This window comes from Hemibagrus wyckioides, linkage group LG01, assembly GCF_019097595.1.
Source record: "Hemibagrus wyckioides isolate EC202008001 linkage group LG01, SWU_Hwy_1.0, whole genome shotgun sequence".
Classification (NCBI taxonomy): Eukaryota; Metazoa; Chordata; class Actinopteri; order Siluriformes; family Bagridae; genus Hemibagrus; species Hemibagrus wyckioides.
In genome coordinates this window covers 16,258,337-16,278,864 of record NC_080710.1, presented here as the reverse complement: position 1 = coordinate 16,278,864, position 20,528 = coordinate 16,258,337, and the positions used below count along the sequence as shown (strand labels likewise).

At 40.0% G+C, this 20,528-nt stretch overlaps 1 protein-coding gene across 1 annotated transcript; it reads left to right on the top strand.

Annotated features, from left to right (window-relative positions):
• Positions 1 to 5,010: 5,010 nt before the first annotated feature.
• On the top strand, positions 5,011 to 20,428 carry pomgnt2 (protein O-linked mannose N-acetylglucosaminyltransferase 2 (beta 1,4-)). Its single transcript, XM_058402175.1, has 2 exons — positions 5,011 to 5,306; positions 11,128 to 20,428. The coding sequence occupies exon 2, from the start codon at positions 11,163 to 11,165 to the stop codon at positions 12,921 to 12,923; it is 1,761 nt and encodes a 586-aa protein (XP_058258158.1). The 5' UTR covers positions 5,011 to 5,306; positions 11,128 to 11,162; the 3' UTR covers positions 12,924 to 20,428.
• Positions 20,429 to 20,528: the final 100 nt, after the last annotated feature.

The following is a 20,528-nucleotide window of genomic DNA, read 5'->3' as shown; positions in this document are numbered from 1 at the left end:
TTACATTTTTCCAATATCAAAAGATTAAGTGCAGCGTTCCTCTGTAAACAATTAACAAATAGTGAAGGCTGAAACAGCACAAGGTCTCTTGCTGTTATGTCTAGCAAGGTTGGAGACACTTGTCCAGAGATTTTTATGGACCCACTCCATGAAAAACATTTCAGGCTCTTTAATATTCTTAGGTTTGCACAATTTCGACCACATGTTTTATGTTATAAGACTGATTTTGTAATACAGTAACTATTTTGGTGTTGATTTTGAATGCACGCACAGGGTTCTTATCTGAAATGTATTCTAATAAACTGCCAAGTCTTACCTTCCCAGCTAAGGCAACCAGAGTTTGGGCTAAAATGTGTCAGTGCTTAGCAGAATTTAAGATGCCATTCAATCAATCTTCACAAGAGCCTCAGAAGCAACAGCAACAAAACAACACTGATCTGGCAGCTAAACTAAACCTTTGTTTTACAGTGGATAAGGAGTATGGATATTTTTATACATTTTAATTGACGAGTTCTTGAATTCATTTTCTATAATAGCACCGCTCTGACTGTGATTGAAATCACAGGTTTATATTACTCACTTGTCCTAATGTTATTGTCCAATAGTTACAACTACTATGGCAGAAACTGCATATTGTTTATTATTATTATTATTATTGTTCAAATTCAAATTCAAATTTTATTTGTCACATACGAAATCATACAAAGTACGACATGTAGTGAAATGCTTTTTACGACTGTCTTACATAAAAGAGGAAAGAGTAAAAAAGAAAATGTGTGAACTAGAAAATCAAGTGTCAGATATGCATATGCAAATATACTGTATGTCTATGTATGTATATATAACAAATATAATTTTTTTTAAAAAAAATGTATATATATATATATATATATATATATATATATATATATATATATATATATATATATATATATATATATAGTACAATATAGTATATGTATAGTATATGTGAAAAATAAAACAATATAAATAAATATATGTGTAGACTCTATATGTACAGAAGATACAGTATATGAATATATGTAGATAAAATGGTCAACATTGAAATGGTGTTGCAAAAGAATATAGTATGTACAGTGTGCATATGTAAGATAAATATATAAATATATTGTAGAAGTGTATATAAGGCAAAATATAGTGTCCAGTTTAACAGGGAGTAAAGTGACAGTGCAGTGTGCACACAAAGATGTACAGAGAAGATGTACAATGTGAGTGTTATTGTGTGTACAGAGTAGTGCAGAGTACAAAGTAGTGCAATTTAGCATGTGCAACAATCAGCTGAGGTAGAATGTTATGTTATGTTGTGTGGGGGTAAGACCAGAGAGTCCAGATCCTAGGTGTACTGGTTGAGGGCCCGAATGGCCTGCGGGAAGAAGCTCCTCCTCATTCTCTCTGTGTTCGCCTTCGAGGAACGGAAACGTTTCCCTGACCTCAACAGAGAGAAGAGTCCATTGTTGGGATGGCTGAGGTCCTTCATAATCTTCCTGGCTTTGGTCCAGCACCGCTTGCTGTATATAGTGTCCAGGTCAGGAAGCTCGGTGCGGATGGTACGCTCGGCTGATCGCACCACCCTCTGGAGAGCTTGCCTGTCCTGTTTGGTGCTGTTCCTAAACCAGGCAGTGATACTTCCCGTCAGGATGCTCTCAATGGTGCAGGTGTAGAATGTCTTTAGCACCTTTGAGGGCAGTTTAAAGTCCTTCAGGCGTCTGAGATGATAAAGACGCTGCCGGGCCTTCTTCACCAGGGTGTTAACGTGACAGGACCATGTCAGGTCCTGCGTGATGTAGACACCTAGGTACCGGAAACTGTCCACTCTCTCCACTGGGGTCCCGTTGATGGTGAGGGGCTGGTAATTCCTCTCCTGCTTTGTGCTAAAGTCCACTATCAGCTCCTTAGTCTTGCTGACGTTCAGGAGGAGATTGTTGACCTGGCACCATGTCTCCAGGTTTTTAATCTCCTCTAGGTCGGCCATCTCGTCGTTACTGGAGATCAGGCCCACCACCACAGTATCGTCCGCAAACTTCACAATGTTGGTGGAGCTGGAAGTGGCCACACAGTCAAAGGTGTACAGAGAGTACAGCAGGGGGCTCAGAACACAACCCTGGGGGGCACCAGTGCTGAGGGTGAGTGAGGGTGAGACATGGTTGCCCACCCGTACTGCCTGAGGTCTGTCTCGCAGGAAGTTGGAGATCCACCGACACAGGGATGGGCTAAGGCCCAGGATCTCCAGCTTAGTGGTTAGTATGGAGGGAATTATGGTGTTAAACGCTGAACTGTAGTCGACAAACAGCATTTTGACATAATTCCCCCTTCTGCTGTCCAGATGGCTCAGGGCTGTGTGATGGAGGTGTGCGATGGCGTCCTCAGTAGATCAGTTGGGACGGTACGCGAACTGTAGCGGGTCCAAGGTGTCAGGTAGGGAAGAAGTGATGAAGTCTCTGATGAGTCTTTCGAAGCACTTCATCACCACTGAGGTCAGGGCCACTGGACGGTAGTCGTTCAGGCAGGCGGGCTGGGGTTTATTATTATTATTATTATTATTATTATTATTATTATTACTTCTGAAAAGTTTTTTAATAAAAGGATTTTGAATAAAAATGTATTATTTAACAAAGAAAACAATTATTGGAAAATTGCTACGGTACAAGAGAATTGAAACACTTTGAGAATTCTGGAAATATTGGAAAATATTGAAAAAATTGGCAGCACACTGCTTTAATGCTTATACGACCGGGACAGCTCAAAGACAAAACAAAGGTTTCTGGGGACCAATAATATATACCTGCTCCAAATTTTGGCACAGCTGCTCATAATCTTTTTCTTCATTTTATGTTAATATAGTTTACCACTTTAGAATAATAATGAAGATATTAACACTAGGAAATAACACCTGGAATTATGCAGCAGCCATGGAAAGTCAAAAAGTTAAAATTGCAACAGTATTTCATGATCAAACATTGAATTAGCATTTCAGGACACAGTGGCAACCTGCTTGTTATGCCAAGCCCTGATGGAGTTGGATGTTGAATGTGACCAATGACCAGATTGCTTGGGACTGGATCATTTTTGGCATGCACTTACACAGCTTTGTTCTAACTGTGGTTTAATGTTGATGGCGACATGGGCAGAGCTCCTCACACGCCATGGAAGAATACGGCCTATTCAACTTCCGCCAGAGCTCCTGGCATGCAGCCCTTACCAAATGGCTTTGTTATTTCCTGTCTTGATCTACTCTAAATCATAGCAGCATTGTCTACATACCAAGAACTGATTGCTGTTTTTATTGGTGTTGGGACCACATGAGCTAATAAGGACATTTTTCAAAGGTTTAAAACCTCTTCAACCCCCACACAAAAGCAACTGTCCAATAGCATAACCTGTGCTAGTCGGTCTGTGCAACTTGCTGTTTGAACCCAATATAAGGCAGAGATATAAAGTGGCTTTTATTATCAGAATTTTTTGTTGACTACATCTGTGATCAGACAAGCTGTCAAACCGTGGCTTCTATAGGTCATCATAGCAGCTGTGAGAGAAACCTGGATTACTGACAAACTATAGACATTAATACACATATCAACTTCTCTGCTATTGTGGATGAGACTGTGTCTGTGTCCACTGAGAGCTGTGTATAAGTTATTGGTGTTTTGGGGATCATAAAAGTGCTCCACTGTCCAAAAATAATATTGCGTAAAGGAAGTGATTGTATAAGCATATCACTGGAGCCCAGGCCAAGGGATGCCTTTTTTCATTACATCCCATTTAATGCGTGCTAATGTATCTTATGGGTGGGATTAAGATGGGTGTTATTGATTAATTGTGATATTTGTGTTCACCAGATTCACCAGACTAAATGTTATTACACTCCAAATATTCTGTGGTGAGTTTAAGTGGGTCTCATATTCAATAAGGAACAGTATCTGTAAAAAACCTGTAAAAAATAATGATAGTGAGTAATTTCATCCTCAGCAGAGTAGAGTGATAAGACACTGAGTGAGCCTTGGCCTTAAATGAAGTCAGCATCAATATATACACTGATCAGGCATAACATTATGACCACCTGCTTAATATTGTATTGATCCCCCCTTTTGCTGTCAAAACAGGCATCATGTACTGTGTATTCTGACACCTTTCTATCAGAACCAGCATTAACTTCTTCAGAAATTTGAGCAACAGTAGCTCGTCTGTTGGATCGGATCACACGGGCCAGCCTTCTCTCTCCACATGAACCTTAGGTGCCCATGACCCTGTCGTCAGTTCACCACTGTTCATTCCCTGGACCACTTTTGATAGATACTGACCACTGCAGACCGGGAACACCCCACAAGATCTGCAGTATTGGAGATGCTCTGATCCAGTCATCTAGCCATCACAATTTGGCCCTTGTCAAACTTGCTCAAATCCTTACGCTTGCCCATCTAACACATCAACTTTGAGGACAAAATGTTCACTTGCTGCCTAATATATCCCACCCACTAACAGGTGCCATGATGAGGAGATAATCAGTGTTATTCACTTTACCTATCGGTGGTCATAATATTATACCTGATCAGTGTATATCGTTCATGTTCAGTAACTGCTTCATTTTAAATACATCCGGAATAAATCCCAGCAACACTTGGTGTGAGGCAGTAACCGTCCACCTACTGACATGTTTCTTAGGCTGGAGGAGGAAAATAGAAAACCCAGATGAAACCTACACATAAAAAAACCCCCTCTGCACAGACAATAACTCAAACACAGAATCGAACCTTGAGCCCTAGAGCTGTGAGATAGAAACACCACCTGCTGCACCAGCATGGCCTTACATTTCCCCTTGTTTTTTTTTTTTCCAGTAACACTTGTAAAGCTCTCATTTACTAGACAGGGGCACATATCACTGCTTCCTTTTGTACAGGGCCAATTAGCGACTTCGTTAACGAGCCCAAGGCAACGCGCTTCCACGTTGACATATCGCGAGATTCTCTTCCGAGCTCAGTTCTCGTGGGTGGAGTTTCCCTCAGCCGGGTTAGGCTTGTACAGACTGACAGTTCGTGAGTCGGATTCAGCTCACTAACAGAACTGTGAGAAAATCACCTGTCCGTGTTGTAAAGAAATCGAAGCATTTTAGCTCCTTTAAGCTGTAATCGGTGCTTGTTTGCTTCGGAGAAATCAGATGGTCTCGTGCGCTTTGCGAAACTACGCTAGCCGTGTCTACCGTTCACTGAGCTGCACGCATTCTTAGCCTTTACTGAAGCACTGTAACCGCACTGACTTGTGAGATCCGTGACCTGTTTATCTGCTTTTTGGTAAGTAATGTATTATTTGCCATAGTTGACAGAAAATGTACGCCGTTTTATCCTGTTTCTGTTGATGAATCTTATTTGAGAAAGTGAAAAAGTTTTCCGCCGGCTAAGTCTAGGAGAGGAGAACTGGATGCTCTCTGTGAGCTGATATTCCACACATATGCAGGTGGAAGATGGTAAAGGCACGCGCACATCTGTGCATAATATACAACAGTATAGTCACTCAATGGTGCCTTATCGTTTTATTTTTGTTTATTGCCTCAACATGTATGTTTTACCCCCTTTTTTCATGCTCTATACATAAATTCGGATACAGCTTCAAATGTATATGTGAGTCTTTACAGTTTAAGTACAGAACAACTGGAATAAAATACTTAAAGATCGCCCATAACGTGAGAAAGCCTCGTGTTTATTATGTTCAGAAATTTGAAGAGCAACTTTTACTGAACCAGTTATTTTGGTGCAGTCTTTTACAAGTCCCTGATCAGTCATTCATCTTCACTCACTGGTTTTATTTTGGTTAGGGTCATGTTGGATCTGCAGCCTTACCAGTATCATACCTACCGGCATGATTTATTTATGTAAGTAAGTAAGTAAGTAAATAAATATGTTGCTTACTTAATCAGTCACTCATTTATTTATATATTTATTTCTATGGAACTGTGTGAGAACTGGAGAAACCCATACAGACCCAAGGAGAGCATGGAAACTGCACACTGACAGTAGCCCAGGAGCTCAGGACTGAAGTGAGGAACGTGGAGCTGTCAGATGGTACCTGCTGTGCTTCAGTGTCGCCTTATTAGAGAGCTCATCTGCAAAATCTATAAATATCTACAAGCCTATATATTTAAAATATTCTCGCATTTGGCACACATTTAGCTTTCTCCTATACTTGTCTCTTATCCTCACCTCAGTGCTGCAGTTCCGTACGGTCCTTTTTTTTTCCCCCTCATGGGACCAAATGACATTGTTTCTCGTAACCCCTGCAGGAGGACTAACTCAGCTCCATTCCTCATGCGTCTCTGAGGAGCATGGGGCTTCTGGGCCACAATGGCCGTTTCGTTGCTGCTAGCAGGCAAATTGCCTATAACCAGTCAGAAATCGGTGATATCTGTGACCCAGTAATGAATTTGGCTTCTGCTCTCGGAATGTTTTTGCACCTAGCAGTTATATCTACATGGATGATATCGAGCATGCAAAAAGTGGCTTAGATATGATTCTTGCTTTATTATATGTACATATAAAATATTTTTTCTTCTCAGGCAGAAACAACTGAATGCTTAAACTTTTGGATTTCAGTACAAGCATTCTCTGAGACAATTGATGAATCAGAAAAGAGCAAATGCATCATTTGGAAACATATTTCATGCCAGTCAAATACAGACTGAGGGGAAATTAATGTGTATGTGATCATGTGCTTTTAAAAAAAGGTTTGGCTACGGGTTGTGGTGTGCTGTCCAGTACAAAAGATATTATGAGATTTGGCTACCTTCCGAGGTGATGTATTGTGCTAGGAGGAGAGCTTTATGACCAAGATTGGATCAGATTTAGCAGTGCTTTCTCTCACCTGCATGTTCCTGATTCTGAAAAAAAGATTGTGTGTTTGTTTATGCTAGTCTGTCAGAACAGTAAAAATAGTTTGGTCAGTGCGTGGGTCAGATATCACCTCAGTTTAGTGCAGTAGGTGGCAAAATGCTCAACAATGAGCTTGCACTATATTAACAGCATTTTGCATTCAATTGTTTTGTTGTTGATGAAACCTAAACACATCTGCTTATCCTGGGTCTAGGAAATATGTTAAACAGAGTTGCTTTTTAGAATGATCTTTAAAATAGTGCCACTTTACAGTTCACATGAATTACTGAAGTGTGAAGCCCCATGACTGCTGATAACTTTGATCAGTTTTAATACCCGTTTTAAACAAATCTGTTGCCTCACAGCGGAGTTAAAATGAAGATGGACACACTTGGATGAAGGAAGATGGTTGAAGGGACAGACAATAAGGCAGTGGACAATGAGGGTGTAACTGATTTTTTTTTTTCCAGCCTTGTCAGTTGTTTGATGTTCGGAGGGGAGAAAAAGTACTAGGCTAGAACAGAGAAGATGCATCGTTGGTTCTCTCTTTGGGACGTATCAGGGACGAGGGCCAATGGAAGACTGAGAGCAGTGTCTTTCCACGAGCCTGATTAAAATGCATTAGAAGCACTAGGCCGCCTTCCCCCCATCATTGTGGTGCTTATCATCCCCACAGCAAACAGCACAGCTGTATGCCACAGAGCCAAGGGAGCCCTGTCATCTCTGCTTTACCTCTCCATTCATAAGGAGAGCAGGGAGGAGAGCAGCTCAAGGACATGGCCCATGCTTGCTATATGCTATATGAATTATGTCTGAATGACTGCATTAACGCCAAATCTCATGATGTTAACTGCTTAAAGCGTCTTTTAGTGCTTTTAGCAAATTAGTGCCAATTTACTCACCTCAGTGTCTCTTTAATGCGTTTGTCTGTCTCAGTGGTGTAGATCAACATGAAAACCTTTCCCCTGGATAAAAACTAGACTAAATATACAAGAATTTGTCACTGAAGAATCTGCTTAAATACTCACAGTACCTCATGGCTCTATGTACATTTTTTTGGCAAATAATTCTGACAATTTTATTGGGTAGTTTGAGGATGAGTGCATTAGCTTAAGCACAGACAGTAAATTAGACACTCTGAAGGCATAAAGAGTGTTCCAGCAACATTGCCATCTCATTTATCTCAACTGAGATGGAACAGACCGACTGTGAGTAAACCAGCTAATGTGAAACAGATCAGTGAAGCCAATAGCTGGCTTCTTCCGCGACAGAAATTCTGCCTGGTGTAAAGGTAAACCACAAAGCAGAACAAATCCAAAAGACTTATTAATATTTGAAAAATTCAATTTATTTCATCCTGAGCTTATACGGCAAATCTACATCCTCCCAGAGGCTTTTATTTCAGTATTAGTTATATAGATTAGCAAGCGTGTTAGATTAAATATGACAGCTCCGCTATAAAGGGCAAATTTGTACATTAAGGTATGCATGGTCCCTCTTGCAGCTGCAGATATTTGTAGTTGTTTAGCTGAGGAATGTATAAACCACTGAAAGCCTTAAACATTTGAATGAATTGTCCATCATATCCGTAGTAACGTGGGGGAAAATTACCAGAGGAGACTCATTAGATACTGAGAATGATATGTAAATATTTAGAATATACTGGATAATATGTATTTGGTACTATATTATTGTATTTTAGTATTTTAACAGTTCAGATTCAAAAATGGATAGAAATCGCTCAGTTGTTCTATTTCCGAACACTGCTTATATTTTTACATAATGGTTATTTCTGGAATCGTCTGAACACACTTTGTGTTCTTCAGTGCCTTCAGGGGCATGAGTGGTTCTTTAGTGTTATGTATAACACTAAAGTGGCAGTAACAGTTAATGGTTCATGCATCCGTTTGCTCAGTGAACAGGATTAAAGCACACAAATGGAAACATTGCTGCTGCTGTCGTCCTTGTCCTGGATGATTGGACTGGAAGGTAATGCTTCCTGACTCTCAACATCTGATACTCTGTGGATAAAAATGATACTGAGAGAGATGTGCCCTTTTGCATCATGTGGTAAAATTACCTTTCCTGGACTATGAGCTGGCCAAGTGTGGGCTCTTTCTCTGTTTATAGTTTATTGAAATATTGGCATTTTTATGATTTTGTTTTTCTGCCACTAGCAGAGACTGTAGTGTCTTTTTGTATCTGTTCTGTTTGTTCTGTTCTCAGATCTGTTATATAGATCTAGTAACTGGAATAACTGTAATTCATTGCCATTCATCCAGATTTTTTCCTTTTTAATTATGGTAGGGAAATGCTCTTGCTCAGAGGACCAACAGTGGACTGTACTGGGGTTTAAACACATCAGCATCATTTCATAACTAAGAAACCCAAACTGATCTCTCTTTTCTCCTTCATTAGGAGTGTAAAGCAGTGCTGCTACTGGTATCCACTCTGAGGTTGAGTTGTTTCATGTCGTAAAAAGCACCTGATTCCCAAATTAGCATCCACAAATAGACACTACATCACTTGGCTTTGCCAAAATAGAACCTGAGCAACTTTTTTTTTAGTTAATCAAGTAAGCATTTGTGTTTTTGCCTGAGATTCTCCTCCATTACTCTCCAACATTTCATTGAGCCATGTAAGAACAGAGTGGCATTGGCCATGGTTTTTGTGTTCTAGCTTCTCCAAACTCATCTTCTTTGAGTTTTCTCTGGTTTTCTTATTGCTCCTATGATTTATTTGGGCTAACATCCAGAAATTGCATTCAGACAGCTTTGAAACAGTCACATTTATGTATGTATTTATATAACACAACATGTAGAATATGTCTGTATTTTAATCAAAGTGAGGACATATACAAGCCAGGTCAATTGAAGAGTGACAGAACTGTTAACAAAGTCTATGGATACACATTTACAGCTGACTATATACAAGTTGTGACTATATTCTAAAGCATGAGGCAATAATGTCATTTTAAATCACTAAGATATCTATCCATAGCAGTGTTACAATTCTCAGCCTAGCCTTGACTGTCTGGGGGGAAAGAACTTTTTCAATTTTCTCAAGACTGGTGAGAGAAAAACAATCTGCCTGTCTGGACATGAATAAAGCCCCAAGAGAAGCACCTGTAAGGGATGGAATGTCCAGAGCTCCACATGTAAAATTAATGTCATCCAAATAGAGCTTTTGAGAAAATTTGTCAGAAGAAAATGAAAAGATTTTTTGCCAGGCAAGTTTACAGAAGGTGCTCCAAGCAAATATTGATTCAGATTTATAATGCTCATATTATAGCAGACAGTAACTGGAAGATTGTAATAATCACCACAAGGCAAATAATCTCTCAAATAGATGGACGTAGATGGACACACCAACTGGGAATACGAAGCGTGTGTGTGTTAGGCCATTGGGTCTGTTCCATAGATCTGAATAGTATAAGAGAAAGTCAGCAGCTCAGAAAATTAGATACTAAGGTGTGAAGTTAAACTACTGATCTTTCTTTGCTGTAACTTACTATTGAGAGGGAAGACATGCTCTATAAGGCAAAAGGTTTGAGGACACCTAACCGTCACACTTGAATGTGGACCTTAAATATTATCTGGGCTTTAAACTGTAGCCATAAATTTAGAAGCACACAATTGTACAGAATGTATTTGTATGCTCTAGCATTACAGTTTTCTTTCACTAGTAAGGGTCCAAAATTTTTCCAGCATGACAGTGCCCCTGTTCACAAACCATGAAGGTTGAAGTCCAAGGAAACATGGTTTGCCAATGTAGGTGTGGAAGAACTTGAATGGCCTATAAAGCCCTGACCTCGACCCCATTGAACACCTTTGGGATGAACTGGAATGCCGACTGCACCCCAGGATTCCTTACTCTGCATCAGTGACTGACGATAATGCTCACGTGGCTGAATGGGAAAATCCCCACAACTATTCTCTAAAATCTAGCAGAAAGCCTTTCAGATGAGTGGAGGTTATACTAAGTGCAAAGGCATCACTAAATCTGGAGTGAGATGTTCAGAAAACACTTGCAGGTTTGATGGTGCAGTGTCCACATCCCTTTGGCCATATAATGTACCAGAAAAAGAAAATGAATTCTAGGCAGTTCTAAAGCTTTCTATCTTTAAGGAAGGATAAGGGTCAGAAGAACAGATTCTCTTTAAGTTGTCGATGAGTAAATAAGAAAATGGAGAATAATCCCATGTTTACAACCACAGTTTTTAATGTATCATTTTTTTCTTCTTCTGCAGGTCGAGCATGAGCATGGTGTTGGAGCTCAGCTGCAATGCATGCATTAGGCTGTAGAATGAACCTGGCAGCAGTGCTAAATGGCCTGCTTGTGTCGCTGGTCGCAGCCCTGCTATGGAAGTATGTTCAGCTAAGCGACCACATGGCCCAACTGGAAGAGGAGCTACAGCTGACTCGCCAGTCCCAGGAACTTTCACATGTGCGCATAGATTATCATGCTGCCCTGTTGGCACTGCAAGAGCAGGGTACAAGGATGGTTTGCACCGGCAAGATGCACACTGACCGCATCTGCCGCTTTGACTATCTTTGCTATTGTACCGAGGCTGAGGAGTTCATATTCTTCCATAGCAATGCCTCAGTCATGCTTCCCAATTTGGGCCCTCGTCGCTTCCAACCAGCCCTGCTAGACTTGTCCTCTGTTGAGGATCATAATACACAGTATTTTAACTTCTTGGAACTGCCTGCAGCTGCACTAAAGTATATGCCGAAGCCTGTGTTTGTGCCAGATGTCACTCTCATCCTTAATCGCTTCAATGCTGATAACCTTATGCACATCTTCCACGATGATCTCCTTCCAATATTCTACACCATGCAGCAGTACACAGACTTGGACGATGAGGCCAGGCTTGTCTTCATGGAAGGCTGGGGAGAGGGGAGCCATTTTGATCTCTATCGCCTCCTTAGCAGCAAGCAACCGCTACTTAAAGAGCATTTGAGGAACTTTGGCAAGCTCATGTGCTTCACCAAATCTTATGTTGGATTGTCAAAGATGACCACATGGTACCAGTATGGCTTTGTACAGCCCCAAGGGCCCAAAGCCAACATTTTGGTGTCTGGGAATGAGATTCGTCAGTTTGCCTATTTCATAATGGACAGGCTTAATATCACCACAGAGGAGAGGCCTGAAGGTGATGATTATATAGTAGTGTTTAGTAGAGCTTCTAATAGGCTGATACTCAACGAGGCAGAGTTGCTTCTTGCTTTGGCTCAAGAGTACAAAATGAGGACAGTCACCGTGTCCTTGGAGGACCAAACATTTGCAAGCATAGTCCAGCTCATCAGTGCGGCATCCATGTTGGTCAGTATGCACGGTGCCCAGCTCATCATGTCCATGTTCCTACCACGGGGGGCTGCTGTCATTGAGCTTTTCCCATATGCAGTCAACCCTGAACATTATACACCATATAAAACTCTGGCCTCCTTGCCAGGAATGGACCTGCAGTATATAGCATGGAGAAACACCAACGAAGAGAACTCTGTGGCCTATCCTGACCGCCCCTGGGAGCAAGGAGGCATCACTCACTTGGAGAAAGAGGAACAGGAACGTATCCTAACCAGCAAGGAGGTGCCAAGACACCTCTGTTGTCGCAACCCAGAGTGGCTTTTCCGGATTTATCAAGACACCATTGTGGACATTCCGTCCTTCCTGGAAGTCATTCGAGAAGGTCTAAAAGTTAAGCCTAATCTGAAAAAGAGCAAACCTGCCAGTGTAATACATCCTGGTCGGGTCAGACAACCCAAGTGCCAGACATCAGTGCAGGCTGCCCATGAAGCAAAGCTCTCTGTGTCTTGGCAGATTCCTTGGAATCTCAAGTACTTGAAGGTAAGAGAGGTAAAATATGAAGTGTGGATCCAGGAGCAGGGAGAGAACACGTACATGCCTTACATTCTCCCCCAACAGAACTATACATTTTCAGACAACATTAAGCCCTTTACCACATATTTAGTGTGGGTGCGCTGTATCTTTAACAAGAACCTTTTGGGACCATTTGCAGATGTTCTTATATGTAAAACCTAACTCTGTTAAGCTTACAGTGTCATGCCCCGAGTCAGGGAAATGCTGATTACAAATGCTGTGAAGATGGATTATATTCTATGGGGAAAAAAAAAAAAGTTTTTCCTGCAACATGACACAATCTGTAGCTCATTAAATGAGAGGAACATTTTGCTGAGGACTAAAAATAATACAGAACACTAAACTGCCAAATCAGACTCCTTGAAAAAGACTCCTTCGACTTTATCATGTTTTGAAAGATTTTCATTATTCAAATTGTATTTATAGAACTGTGTGAGGTAATTTATTTTTTATTTATTAGTTAAAATGTTGTTAAAATGTGTTGTGCCTGTGTGTGTGTGATTGTTAGATTGCGCAGAAAGATATTTTAAATTTTCCTACTTTTTGGCCTAAGTGCTTTTGTTAAAATTTTGCAAACCTGACTTTTTTGTGACATTGTGACTTGAGCAAATGTTTCATGTAGTCATTACACTCTCATTGTTTAGCTTAACATTCGATATAATATTAAGCCAAATTAGCCTAAAAACTGCAAAGTGGTCTTAGAAATATGTTCCTCATTTATTCATTGTATGTGTGAAGTACTAGTTTGTCAGTGCTGAGATTCCTTATTTTTTTGTTTTTGGAAAAGTCTAGAAGACATTTCATGCTTGCCTATTTTGATATTGAAACAGTTCGCAGATGAGACTTATTGTACTGGAAACGTGGAATGGGACAGGAGTGTTTTAACTGTGGCCTGGCATGATCAAATGGAAATAAAGATAGAATACTGCTGCTGGGTTTCTCAAAACTGAGAGTTGTATGTCACTTAGTAGTGTCAGTTATTATGTTTCCCCGTTATAAATGATTTAATTCTTTAACATATTGGTTCTCCTAGACCGTTCCATACTTCAGTATCAGTTTTTAGCTGCAGTGTTCTGTTTACTACTTTGTAATTTATGTACTGCTCTTGGGCCACATTGTTTTAGTGAGCTGTGATAGAAAAGGATATTTGAAATGACTAGCCTTGAATGCATCTGTGTTTTTCGGGGAAACAGTAAAAACGAAACCACTTCTTATGCCTGGGGATACTCCTACAAGCAGGTATGAGTGCAAATAATACATGACCGAGTGAATTTACTCATCAACTATATTAAAAAAACCCTATACAGAGCATTAGAGTGTGGGGAGCATTTTAGTTTGACTCCACAAATGTAAACCAGTGTCAATTCTGAATTGAACAGAACACTAGGGTAAAAGTCGGAATATTTTCTCCTATTTCGGAGGATGTTTTCTCATTTAAGAGACCCCAGTTGTACTCTTTATTACCCTATTCAGTGTTTTGATTGACATAATTAAAATGCTAATCATATTCGTGTATAAGATGAGGATAATTAATCCATGCCGAACCTAATATAAAATCAGTGTGATGTCTAATCTAATTCCATAACGCCAAAACCTACGCTTGACTCCAAAGATATAAATGAGACTTGGTAATGTAGTCAGGCCATTTGCATGTCTTACACTAAACTAGATTATCCAAGATTCATTTGGATACATCTAATTCCTGGGTTCAGTTTCATCATGAAAAAAAGCATTACTTAAGTGAATATTATGTTCAAGTTAAATGCAAGAAGAGGAATAGACTATTAGTGTATTTCACTACCTGCCATCTGCTTTTTTGGGGAGGGAGGGGGAGAATATTAATGTTTTGCTGTTTGTTCAATTATTTAAAAATCGTGTGATATTTCATGTTCATTAATATTTATAATTGCTTAGTTGTAATTGTTTAGTTGGACTGTGCTGATATTTGGGGGTCACCACCTTCATTTAGTAATTACTGTAATAGACTGGAGTCCACATTACAGATTAATAGCTTGTCTTCTACAAACAAACAACTGCCATATCTTTTGTAGAGCAGAAGCACAATGGCATTAAAAAGACGGTAGGATGAGTTTTGCTATTTAAAACATAAAACAAATGCAAGATGTTTTAGACACTGGTGCAGTATATGGCAGGTGAGTGCTCTGACTGAATGTCCTCATGTTATATTTGCTTGTTTTTCCTGTGTGCTTGCTCCTGCTGGCTTAAAATTTGACATGACCCTGAAGTAGTTAGTCACATAACTGCTTACCTAACAGAGCCCCTAAATATAAATTGTTGTTTCTGTGTTTTGTTTCATCCATTTTCTGTACTGCTTATCCTGCACAGGTTCACAGCGAACCTGGCATCTATTCTAGGGGCCTCCGGGCACAAAGCAGGGTGCCAACCCTCACCCATCACTCACACACACACACATATACACTATGAACAGTTTAGAGATGGCAATCATCCTACAGCACATGTCTTTGCCTTGGGGAGGAAATACCCAAAAGAAGCTGTTGAACATGCAAACTCTGAGCATGGGATTATAGCATAAGTGATTGTGAATCAGTTTTACCTGCTTTGGTGCAAATGAAAGTGACAACAAGTACACTGGAGAGGCAACAGTAAGACAAGGGAATGGTTTTGTAGGTAGTGGCCACAGATAATTGCTCTCTCCTTATCTGTTCTGACTGATTTGTCTCTAGTTTTGTTTTGTTAGGGTCCTTGTCAGTGGACAGTTGTAGCATGAGGCAGTACAGGTAGTCTAGCTCCTCGAGGCTGTCACATCCATACATGCTGTCACAGGGACGTTTGGTGTGTCTTCCAGCACAGCATGAAGCATGGAGGAGATACCGGGAGATGGGCTGTTATACAAAGAGAGCTGGACAAGGCTGTAGAAAGGCAACAATCCATCAGCAGGACCAGTATCAGCTCTTTTGTGAGGAACAGGAGGCGCACCGCCAGAAACCTACAACCCTCCAGCAGGCTACTGGTGTGTTTGTTTCTGATCAAACTGTCAGAAACAGACTCCATGAGAGTGGCATGAGAGCCCAGCTTCCTCTAGTTGGACCTGTGCTCACAGCCTAACACTGTGCAGCTCAATTGGCATTTACCAGAGAACACCAGAATTGGCAGGTCTGCCATTGGCACCCCTTTCTCTCAGGTTCACACTGAGCACATGTGACAGACATGAAAGAGTCTGGAGATGCTGTGGGGAACATTATGTTGTCTCCAGCATGACTGGTTTTGTGGTGGGTCAGTGATAGTTTGGGGAGGAATATTCTTGGAGGGCTGTGCAGACCTCCACATGCTAGCCCATGGTACCCTTTTTGCTGTTAGGTACTGGGATGAAAGCCATTGTCAGAACTTGTGCTGGTGCAGTGGGCCCTGGGTTCCTCCTGGTGAATAACAATGCTCAGCCTTATGTAGCCAGAGTGTGTAGGCAGTTTCTGGATGACAAGGGCCCTGATGTCTGATGTTCCCCAGACATGAATCCAATCGAGAACCTCTGGGACTTTATGTATCAGAGCATCTAGTCAGCAAATAGCACCACAGACTATCCAGGACCTCCAGGTCTGGGAGGAGATCCCCCAGGACACCATCTGCCATCTCATCAGGAGCATGCTCAGACATTGATGGGAGTGCAGGCATTTGGGGGCCAGAAACAGTGCTGACTTACACTATGAGTTGCTGGGATGAAATTTATGAAAGTTGGATCAGCCTGTAATTTTAATATATACTTTGATTTTTGGTGTGCATTTGAATCTAGCCTTCAATGGGTTGATGACATTGTCACATCAACAAATGACACAATTTTGAGCAGTGTATGTTATTATTATTAGTAGTATTATTATTTGCTTGTTGAACATCTCATTTCAGATTTAGTCTCCCCTTTACTGTCATAATAACCTCCACTCTTCTGGAAAGGATTTCCACTAGATCTATGGGTGTGGCTGAGGGGATTTGTCCAATAAGCACCGAGAGCATTACTGAGACACCTTGACAACCTTTGTTTTAATTGTACTTTATTTTAGTGACTGCATGAAATAAAAATAAGCATAGCTGCTTTGTTAGCTGCACTATTACTAAAGCAGAATGGCTTTAAATAATAAAGTAATTTTGTTTAGGTTTAATTTGAATAAAATGCATTTAATTTGTCCAGTAACCTAGGACGTCTATGCAATTCTGAGTAACACAGACTTATAAAGTGGTTTCCTGCTGTGTAAAGTGCTGATGTTTGCTGCTTCGTGTCTCAGTTTGCCAAGGAGCTAGAGTCTTTCCTTTCGTCGTTTCCAGCTGATTTATGGAAATAGTTTGTAATGTCCTTATACTTTTACTCTCCGAACAACATGCACTTAGTAAAGTTAAACCAAAATTAAATGAAACATTGGAAAATTACACACTGGAAATAAAAACAACACAGTTCTATTAAACATTGCTTTTGTAACCTTGGTTATGTCTGATACTGATTGCATTATAATGTATAAACCACTTTTAAATTATTCACACGGTAATAACAAAAGCCTCAATAGTTTGTTTCCTGCCATTACACTGTATAATGGAGTCTATTGCCTTGAGCTAGCATTCAGAGATCTTTAGGATTCATGCAGCACATTGACAGCAGTATTCTCCTTCTCCAGTGGGAACAGTGAGTCACTAATTGGCCTTTATGTTTGCAAAAAAAAAAAAAAATAACCCTAATGGTGAGAAGAAAGGAACAAGGTTAATCTCCCTTCGTTTGAAGTTAGGGCTTTGTCTCATTGACTATTTCTGTCAGGCTTCTTTTACAAATTTACACTTCTGACCATTTCATTAATTAAATTCACTACTGTATTATCACGCTTGATTGTTAAATAAACTGACTGGGAAAGAATTAAATCCAGTATTACTGGCACCCTCCAAATGGTCAGTAGTTTCTCCAACAAAACTATTCTTATTCTTTTGCTTTTAAAAAACTCCTCAGTTATAAATATCAAGTGTTCATCATAAATCAGGGACATTATATATATAGAGAGAGGCACAGAATGCCCCAAAGATTACAATTTGTTTATAAACATGGTAATAAACATGGTAAAATATGGTAGTATATCTGATTTGGGATTGTTTTGTGGTTAGTGGCCTAGGGACTCTTGTAAATTGCACTAAATTCCAGTAATTAGAGTAACTTAACTCTTCTGAAAACATGCAACATTTCACAACACAGTCCCTTATAACTGGCATTAAAATGTGTTGGCACTGTTCATTTGAGCGGGTGGGTAACACGTCATTCTAGTGTGTGACTAATGCAAAACTAATTTAGCAGATGCATACAGGGGAACAGTCAGCTTTCTCGTATCCAGCTTGGTGCTGATGCATATTGTTGGGTTATCAAGGGGAAAGTTCCAGATGCAAACATAGCCTGTGACAGAGGGGTGCTCACAGAACAGATTGTCATTAAGGCCCCAGTGGATCAGAGCTCAGCCTTTCCTACTTCTGCTTCACCACCACACCTGAGACTGAGGCCTCGAGTGGGAGCCGTTAATCACATCATCACACCGGAGCCAAGAGCCAGCCTTCAGCACACTGTGCATTGTCATGGCAACACTCTGGGGTGAGGACCTTATGGACTCAATTATTACCGCAAGTCTCTGCAGTAGCAACACAGGAGGGCAGAGCCCTTGGATTCAGTCCACTGCCTGAGGAACTTGTCTCTGAAGGTATGTAGCTGTGTTAAGATGCCAAAGTTCAGAACTTCATAAGGTGTTCAGGTCTGATGGCCAGATGTGAGGGCATAAAATAAACCAGTTCTGCATGATTTTATCTCTGGTTCTCTGAGGACTGCACATTAATTAAATGTCATGTTTAATTAAAATTTAACACTTAATTAATGCCATTCAACAGGAATCATGCAGGGTCTTGGACCCCTTTTGAAGGTAGTCTGCTTATTTACAAAATGCAATGGCATGGCCTGTTCGATTTAGATTTAGCTTTATGAATATTAAGGATTTAGGAGTTGCGGTGTTCGGTAGTAACACAGTCCTTGTGCCTGTTAAAAGTCTTGTTTCTGTTTAAATGGGCTTCTGATCACTGTATTTTATTTAGGACCCAAGGTTTAACAGGCTAGTCAAAGTGGTCCAGCATTACATCATGAACACTGCGGTCACAACAGACTTGGCCATGTGCTGTCTACACAAACCACCCTGAAACATGTCTGTGTTGTGTTCTGCTTGGACATGAAGCACAAAGACAACCTCAGAATTGCAACAACTGACAGTCTGGTTTATACTAAAGTACAGTTGTCCAGCTGTTTGGGAAGCTTATAATCACATAAGAGCCGTGTCGCTGCTCAGGCACCTGGTTTTAAATACAGTTCGCCAACATTTTCAAGTTATAGCTTTAAAAAAGGGGTACATATTATTTTTCCCCCTTTTATATTATAACTCCACAGGAATGAAAATGAACATTTATATATGAGATTTTTTATGCATAGCAGATACATACTCTGGCTTGCATTAGTGTACAACCCTCCTACAACCTAGAAGTAATATTTGGAATTATGCACAATGAATCACACTTTTTATACTTTTGGACTAATCCATCAAGCATTTTCCAACACTATTGATGAAAATTATAAACCTGCTTTACACATAAAACATTATAAATCCAAACACGGTCTCTTACAATAATACTGCCTATTATTTATAGGCCTAGATTCAGTCTGCCTTTCTGCCTCTCTCTCTGACACACACACACACAGTGTATATCCAATATCCAATTACGATTATTCACTCAGCTGTGATTGAGACGTTTTTAACCATCAAGGCAGATCACATTCTTGATGCAGAGATATTTTGATGTTTTATATAGAAAATGCTTCAGCTTGTATTGTGCTATTTAATCAGACTGCAGTGGAGAAGCAACGCTATAATATGCTGTAACAACAAAAAAAGTAAAGGAAATCTACAACAGCAAATCACTGCATGAGGCCAGATTTTACGAAAACTGTTTTTGTTGGAGCATTCAAATATCTGAAGCTGTTAATAAACTACAAATGACTCCACTGTTTATACAGTCATTTCTCTTCAATAATGAGGTAATAAATGATCATAATTACATTGGACTGTGATAGCCTTCGAATGAAAATTTTAATGAAGGTTTTTAGCCTTTCTTCACGTCAGTTTTTGATATTATTCATAGATTTAAACCAATACTAAAACCCAAAGTTTTATAGAAAATATTAAGTGTCTTTAAAGACCTTTATAGTACTAGTAAAACTATAAAGTTCTACTATCCAACCATAGTATTTCCAGGTGTTAAACATCTGTATACGCTGGTGAACTATGAAGATAAAAGGAATGTATTTTGAACTACAAGTGTAACTAGAAGCAGAGCATATTTCTTTAATTTCTTCCCTATTTACAAAAATGTTACGTTGCATGTGAAAGACTGGATAAAAGACTGGATGTGGAATGAATTGTTTAAAAGAGACAATCTTGTGCATCTGAAAAATCTTACCCTAAAGTATTATCACTATGTTAAAACCATCCAATGTGAAATTCCTTTGCAGTCAGTGATCCCAGGATAGGTTCTGCAGCCACCATGACTCTGGCCAGGATAAAACAGTTACTGGAGATGAATACACGAATATAATCCATAGTTAATTTACATTAAAGTTTCCTTAACTATCATCACCTACTGTTGTATTGTTTTCCTTTGCCTGCTCCCACTATGGGTCCCACAGCAGATCATCTGATCCGCATATTCGTTTTGGCACAGGTTTTTACACCA

Excerpts from the sequence above, each read along its gene's own strand:
- pomgnt2 (XM_058402175.1), top strand. The coding sequence starts at position 11,163 with ATGCATGCATTAGGCTGTAGAATGAACCTGGCAGCAGTGCTAAATGGC.